At 35.7% G+C, this 8,244-nt stretch overlaps 1 protein-coding gene across 2 annotated transcripts in view; it reads right to left on the reverse strand.

Annotated features, from left to right (window-relative positions):
• The window catches only part of LOC110577238 (prolylcarboxypeptidase), a 73,281-nt gene that overhangs the window by 18,840 nt on the left and 46,197 nt on the right, over nucleotides 1-8,244 (reverse strand). For both annotated transcript variants that reach the window (XM_021686498.2, XM_021686497.2), the window contains exons 5-7: nucleotides 5,408-5,589; nucleotides 5,019-5,176; nucleotides 4,273-4,445 (exon numbers count right to left, since the gene is read on the reverse strand). In XM_021686498.2, coding sequence (XP_021542173.1) covers nucleotides 4,273-4,445; nucleotides 5,019-5,176; nucleotides 5,408-5,589 — 513 coding nt within the window. The remainder of the gene's footprint in view (nucleotides 1-4,272; nucleotides 4,446-5,018; nucleotides 5,177-5,407; nucleotides 5,590-8,244) is intronic.

Raw genomic sequence — 8,244 nt, forward strand, 5'->3', positions numbered from 1 at the left:
CCTTCGGCTCAGACCATGATCCCGGGGTCCTGGGATCAAGTCCTGCATGGGGCTCCTTCCTGGGGGGGGGGGGGGGGGGGGGGGGGGCCTGCTTCTCCCTCTCCCTCTGCTGCTGCGCCCCCTGCTTACGCGCTCTCTCTCTCTCTTTCTGTGTCAAATAAATAAAATCTTTAAAAAAAAAATCATACAACTTTTTTATTATGCAACAAAAAAACTGTAAAATACTAATTAATATGAGGCTCAAAAATCAACATATGAAATACTTAATTTACTTTCTATTTCCTAGAACAAAGGTGAACGTTCAGGAAAAAAACCTAAAAAGAGCATTACACATCCATTTTAAGAATTCTGGTTTTAAAGAGTATAGAAATAGATAGAATATTCCAATCTTAGTACCAAACTAATTAGCTCTGCACCCAAATATTTAGATTCTGCCCTTTGACCCCACATACACTAGAGAAAGTAAAGATAATTATTTGTTTAAAAACTTTATGTGTCCCCTTACCTATAAGGATAAGCATTTGAATAAGAGAAAGAAAAAGGGGGCAAAGAAATTTTTTTTTAAAGAAGGAAAGAAGATAGGTTAAAAAAAAAAAGACCAACCTCCTCTCAGAAAGCATGGTTCATCCACATTAGAGAAAGGATTAAGCAGATACATTCAGCTTTTCTAACAGATTTTCTTTCTCTAAGGTTTCAATACCCCTCTCACACTCACAGATAATCACATTAGTTTTGTCATTAAAAGCTCTCTTTTCATAGAATGCACCTAAACCGCTTAAACCACCCAGAGAGGTCGCATACATTATCAAACACCAAGACAAACGGAAGAGATTTTCCATCTTATGTCTTATTATTTCACTCTATCTATCTGCATGCTCAGAAAGCTAAGTCAAAAGATTTGGTGAGTTATCAGCTAAAAACTTACTCAAAATAAACAACCTCTATAGTATCCTTAAAAACTGCTCTTTAAGCTGAGAATAGACCTAGTAGTTTTTATGCTGACAGAGCAGTCAAATGACAGAGAGGTTTTCTATTTCCCTTTTCTCTTCTTTCTTGTGTTCCCTCAGCCAAGTCCATGATTATTTCTGCATGAATGTTGCAGCTTCTGTTAACAGTAAACAAAAGCAAATGGAGTCCGAGTGTGCAAAGCCCACAAACAATTGAAAAGAATGATACTTGAGTTGACACGGAAAAGACATTCAATCACTGCCTATGGATCCTTCAGAACCATACAAGGTCCAGGCAGAATTGGAAATCACCTACTTTTTTTCATAACCCAACTGTTACACATCTCACTATCCTAAGCCTGAGTTACAGACTTAGAAAAGGATGGCTGTTTGTCAGCCCTTTAAAAAGGAGGAAGTGTATCAGAGGGAGGAGGAGTCCTGGTTAAATGGAACTATCCAAGTGAAAGAGCGGTCCCCAACTGGGTAGTGTTCCTGGGATTAGTGGGTTGGGAGAACAGAGACGAGGTCAAGAAAGGAGAAATAGAATGAACAGTGAAAGAAAGTGATCTGAAGCTAAAAGTTTGGGAGGGAGACATGTAGTAGAAATACTCTGAAATCATATAGGATAAAACTGGAAATAGAGGCAATGGAAATTTCTCAAGCAGGGGGCAAAGAGAGATTTCTTTTGGTTGGGGTGCAGGCAAGAAACAGAGTCATAAATATATTATAAGAAATCAAGAATTCCTTAATATGCCAAAAGAAAGGATAAAACCAGTAAGAAATAACTGAAGAGAATGACAAGAAGTAGTCCTGAAGAAAAGTAAAAGGTGATTGTCAGGCAAAGACGCAAGTTACCTTGTCTTAAAAATAAACTTTTATAATGTATATATACAAAAGATAAAAGAAGGATTGTGCTAAATCAAAAACAGATGACAAAAGATTTGAGATATACTCCACTAACTTTGAGTGAATATTTAGGAGAGAGAAAGGATAGAATATTTACATTTAAGATGCAACAGCAAAATATCTCAAAAGGAACATTAAAGAAATGGGGAGAAAAGCAAAGTTAGTGTTCCTTGTTCCAAATCATAAACAAATGAACACTAAAAAGCCGTATTCCTCCGGCTTTTTCTAAATCAGGGGTCAGCATACTATAGCCCCCAGGCCAAATCCAGGCTACTGCCTGTTTTATAAATAAAGTATTATTGTGACACAGTGTTCCTCATTGATTTATATTTGTCTATTGCTACTTTCTCGCTACAGCTGCAGAACTGAGTAATTGTGGCAGAAACCGAATGGCCCACACAACATAAAATATTTACTATCTAGTTCTTTACAAATAAAGTTTGCCAGTCTTTGTTCTAAATAACAAGGGAATGCCCCATATGTTTTTATAACCTGACAATTCATTTGTTCTTCAAGTGGGCATAAAAATGCAAACGTAATTCTCACTTTGTACAGAGAATACAGTTAAATCTGATAGTTGTCACAATGCGACTAGTGATCCACCCAAAACTTCAGCCAAATCCTCTCCTAATCCAGTGCAATATGGTAGAAGATCAGAGGCTCTCAACAATAGTAGACCCAAGTTCAAATCCCACTTTCACCGTCTCTTCACTGAGCTTAAATTTCCTCTCCAAAAAACTCCAAAACTTTCCTCTCCACTGTACTTCTTTTTCCTATATTACATAATTTCCTATATTATATTATTGTAATAATATATAAATAATATATATTATTTCCTATATTAACATATAGAATATTATATTATTATGGGGATTTAATGGGATAGCATATATGAAAGTGTTCTGCAAATAGTAAAATAATTTGGTTAAGGGATTATTAGCACAAAGACATATATGGAGGCCAACTGACTCAAATTTAGTTTTTTCTCATTATTTTGATCCGGGTTTTCTTACCATTAGAGAGATCAGCTCTTTTAAATAATTCTGTATTGTCTAAATTCAATTTAATTCAATACACATTTACCTCTGGCCTGCTATGTACAAGACATCCACTTGTCATTCTACTTCTTAGATGAAGAAAAATATCTCTAATAGCAAATGACCTTGTTCCATTTGGGTTATGAAGTTTTAAGCAAAATGTTCATTTAATATTAAGTTCAAAGGGACTGTGTTAAATTAAAAGTGCTTTTGAAAACTGGTTCTCATATTATCAAGTCTATTTACATTTCCAGCACTCATTCTAGCTGTAGAATCAGTTATACTCTCTAAACTTAACCATCAAGTTGGCCAAACTTTGATTTTAAAACTAAGAAGAATGTTCTTTACAAAGAAATGCTTAAAAGAGGATACAAAATAAAGAATTTTGCCGTGTAAAGAACCTAAAAATTTTATGATGTAATGTGTCTTCACACTTTCCAGAATGTTTTCACATCTAATATTTTATTTGATCCTAAGCACAACCCTACAGAGAACATAAGTATAATTATCTCATTTTGCAGAGGAAGACATGGAAGCTCAGAAGAAGACAGCCTTACCCAAGATCACACAGCTGGTAAATGGTAGTTCTAGATCAAGGATCCAGAGTCAGTACTCTTTCCACTCCACCCTGCTGCATGGAGATCACTCCTTTATGGTAAGTGTAGCACTCAGAACACATTAGCAGTTGACTGAATCATAGCACTGTGATAGCAATTGCCATTTATTAAGCACTAACCATATATGACATAGGTCTATGTGTCTCACATACATCACAAAGAAGTAATAAAGTAAATTGTCCATGCAAAGTGTACAGCACAAGACTTGGCACATAGTAATCATTCCATTAGCAGCAACTACTAGTCTTAGTTCCAATTCATACAACTCTATAATCTATACATTCCGTCTCCTTTATCCAAATGAGAGGAAACTGATGTTCAGAAAAGTTACATAATGGATGCCTGGGTGGTGCAGTTGGTTAAGCTGCCAACGCTTGGTTTGGGCTCAGGTGGTGATCTCAGGGTCATGAGATGAGCCCCGCATCAGGCTGTGTACACTCAGTATGGAGTCTGCTTAAGACTCCCTTTCCTTCTCCCTTACCCGTTCCCCCTCTAAAAAAAAAATAATAAATCTTAAAAAAAAAAAAAGAAAGAAAGAAAAGTTAGGTAAGATGTCCAAGGTGAGTAACCAGAAAGTGACAGAAGCCAGGATTTCTGCCCAGGTTAGTCAAACCCAGAGGCCCTTTGTCACTGGAGAGTGCTTTGATGCTAAAAGTCACAGAAAGTACCAGTTTAAAAAACAAAACAAAATCCTGAAACTAATAGTACACTGAGAGAGAGAGAGAAGTTTGTATTAAAAGTGATGAAAGGACATTGTCCTGTTACCTTGATAGGCCAAGCAGGCAAAGGCTGTAAAAAGTCAGACTCATAAGGGTAGTCCACCATTGCCAGATTTATCCAGGTTTCAGAGATCCAGGCTTTCAAATTCTGGACATCCTGAGTATTTGTTAATGCGGTACATAAGTCAAGGTTTTCAGAAAGCCAACGCAAGCCAGCACCTGAGAACAGAATCACATTGTTTGGAATCTAAAAAGCACTACTTGACAGAAGGCTTTACTTGGTATTTTAGAAAACTCAATCTTCTACACCATTTCTCCAAGAATGCTTTTTCAACATTCAATAAAATACTTTTAGAGCATTTGGATAATCCCATGATAAATAAGTTGTCTATCCTCACATGGAGTCTGCCAGAAATTATATGAAGTATTCCCTGTTTCAAAGATACTATTGAAATAAGTAAAAAGTAAACAAATGGAATACTAGAGAGCAATTAGAATGCGTAAACCACAACTAAATAAAACAAATGGATGTATCTGACATAGTGCTGAGCAAAAAACAGCAGACACAAAACATACATACTGTGTTCCTGATTATACTGGATGATGAGTATACTATTATACCATACTGATTACGTTTTCCCTTGTAAAAATTCATCAAGTGATGTATTTTGATTTGTGTACGTTTTTGTATGTTTTACTTAAATAAAAAGTTTACTGAAAAACTGAGAAGTGTTGAATTAACAAGTGAAGGATAAAAAACTTTGTGATTCCATTCTATTAATTAAAGCTTACCTGTTCTTGCGAATCGATTAATAGCATCCCAGGAGCTGCGAATGGTTTCTGAACAATTTGGACCACTTCTCTTAAAATCTTTAGTTACAATCTCCATAAATACACCACAAGGTACCAGATTACCAAAATGCCAGATGGGGGCAGAGGCTGCAAGAGCTCTAAATGGTGAGAAAAATAAGAAAGGAGAAAAGAAAAAAAATGTAACTCACTGAATTCAAATTTTAAAATTGAAACTGATACTGAACAAAAATGGCGAGAAAAATTACAGTTGTTAATGAGATAGAAAGTAGAAATATCAGTACAACAGAACATGTTTTACCCAAAACAAATCTCTAAGTATGCCTTGACAATCATTAAGAAGTGCTCATGTCCAACATAAATGCATTTACCCAACCACTATATGGGAATATTTCATCCTGAACCAGGCTGCAAGCATGCCACCGTAAGAGCCCCCTATGGCAATGACAGGTTGATTTTTAGCTCCTGGGATTGTTTTTTTCAAGTGTTTGATTAACACTGCAAAATCAGCCAGAGCTTGTTCTGATGTCAGAAAGTCCAAGTGTCTGGAATCCTAAAGAAAAGTAACAAAGAACACGTATAAATGTGCACATAATAGCAGCTTAGGCATAGCACAGATCCAGGAAAAAAGCCAGTCAGATAAGCTTTTCTCCAAATAAAATTTCTAGGCAATTGAGTTAAAATGACCAGTCAACATAATAGCAATGCTGATTTAAACAAATCATTTAAAAAAAATGATTTTAAGTTTGTGGGACAAACATAATGTATTTTGCATTTAAATGTAATTTCTATTAAATGCTATTTACCAAAGATTTTGTTGAGGTTGTAGAAACAACAGAAACAAACTGTAACATTTAACAGCAAATGTAACAGAATACAATTCTCAGCTTAACGGACAACTGCTGTATTATAATTTTTATTTTAAAACTTGAAACATTTAAAATGGCTACCATACAGGCAAAGGTAGACCGAATCCTGTGAAAAACTGAAGAATCATCAATAAAAATAAATTTCATCCTCTCTAATCAGAAAGATAATTATTATGTCTGATATACCAACAACTGGAAATTACCCTGTTGTAAACAATATAAAATTAGAGTTAAAAACAAAAACCAATAGAGCAATTATATTCAGGCATTAGAAAACAGGCAACATAAGACATTGATCCTTGAGAGAAGGATACTCATAAAGTAAGTTCCATGATCATCTAATTCTCTGCCTAAAGACAATTGCCTCACTTCAACATAGGGAGGTAGAGCTCAGGATCCTGCTAAGCTAAGGAGGCTAATAAAGTATCTCCCTTTAAAAGACAAGGCCTAAGTCCTCTGTCTTTGAACTTGGACTAGACTTAGTGACTTGGTTCTAACCAATAAAATGTATCAGAAGTGATATGTGACTTCCAATGTTAAGTCATAATAAGCACTGCAGTTTCCACCTTGCTCTGTTGGATTATCGACTTTGAGGGAAGCCAGCTGCCTTGTCATGAGGCCACTCAAGTAAGCCTTTGGAGAAACCCTGGAAGAGATGAACTACAGCCTCTTGCTAACATCCAGCAACGTTTTGTCACTCAGGTGGATTCTCCATATAAAGGAGAGGGTTCTCTGGCACCAGTCAAGCCTTCAGATAACTGTTAGCACCAGCTAACATCTCAACCTCATGAGACCCCTCGAAAAAGAACCTCCTAGCTGAGCCACTTTTAATTCCTTACCCATAGGAACTATGAGACAATAAATGTTTATTGCTGTTTTAAGTCACTAAGGTTTGAGGTAAATTGTTACATAGCAATAGGTATGTACGGCTATATACCTATTAGGCTGTCCTATTCGATCTTCATGCTTTGGTCTCACCACTCTGTTTGACTTCTTCCATCGTTTGGCACATTCCAAAACCACACAGTTCCCATCTTTCCTCTTTCCTATGTATGTCACCTACTCCTTTAGCCTTCCCCCGTATCCAAGATGTATACCTTCTGACCTCTCACCTCCTTTCTTATTGTCTGTCACTAGTCTTTTACTTCCAATTTTCATGGCACTACATATAGTTGAGTGCGATTTTTTTCTAATCCTCGCATAATATTTATAATATTATCCCCCATGCTACTGACAAATTCTGTGAGCACATGAAGAGAAAGAAGCATATCAAAGAGAGCCTTCTGCTCCATTTTGCTAACAAAGTATGAACCGAAGGGATCTAGAAAAGGATATTATGTTTCTGTCTGCAACAAGCTGACTACTTCCAGTGGTTTCAGGACCTATCAACTCTCCTAATCAGATAATTATGCAGAATAATAAGCTAAAGAATAGAGTTTCCCATGCAGCCCAACAACTATTAGCAAATTGTTCTGCTTTTCATTTACAACACAAGGACTTTTTATTTATTTATTTATAATATGAGCTAATAAAATCTCTGGGAACAAAAATTAAAACTCCTTTCAAAATAGGCAGCCTAGAAAATTACTGTCCCCAAGCTCTTCTAACTCAGAGTTCCCCAAAAAGATGGTATGTGTATACTGGTAGTATGCATGATGGTCTTAGTATAATGCACAATCTTCTTTAATTTAATACTTGTTTTAATGTCATTTAGAAAAAACATAACTAGTACATTAAGCCCTTGTTAAGGTAATGCAAAGTTTGAAAAGTTAGTTGTTTAAAGAAAAACATTACATAAATAATAACGCAAATGGCAAATTCATACACCCAGAATCACAAAGGTAGTACATGAGTGACTTAGTTGCGGAAAAAGTATCCTTTTTATTAGGTGTAGAGTCTTAAGTCAAGGCCAAAGCTCCTTGTGAGATCAGGAAAGGCTAGAAGAGAATCCAAGTGGCCTGTTGGACTCACTGAACCAGGGATAATTTGTCCTCATTTTACTGAAAAATACCTTATTAAATATTTGAGTGCTGATTGTATTTTTTCCAGTGGTAGACCCAGGAATTTAAGTGTATAACTTATAAAGCAGAATTATTTACTGACATTTTTGAAACAATGTGAAGTTCCCTTCAGTCTCTGCAGCCATACCTTAAGATTTCGCTGGTGACAGCTAATCTCATCACACGGAGTTAGACTGACCAACGTTATAAGTGATAATATTATGGTTTTAAAAAGGCTTAATCTGTTCGACTGCATATAAAAAGGAAAGATTAAATAAAAATTTTTCAAGCTGTTCAAATTAAAGCTATCATTTCTTTTTTTTTTTTTTTTTTTTTAAA

Source organism: Neomonachus schauinslandi, chromosome 11, assembly GCF_002201575.2.
Source record: "Neomonachus schauinslandi chromosome 11, ASM220157v2, whole genome shotgun sequence".
Lineage (NCBI taxonomy): Eukaryota > Metazoa > Chordata > Mammalia > Carnivora > Phocidae > Neomonachus > Neomonachus schauinslandi.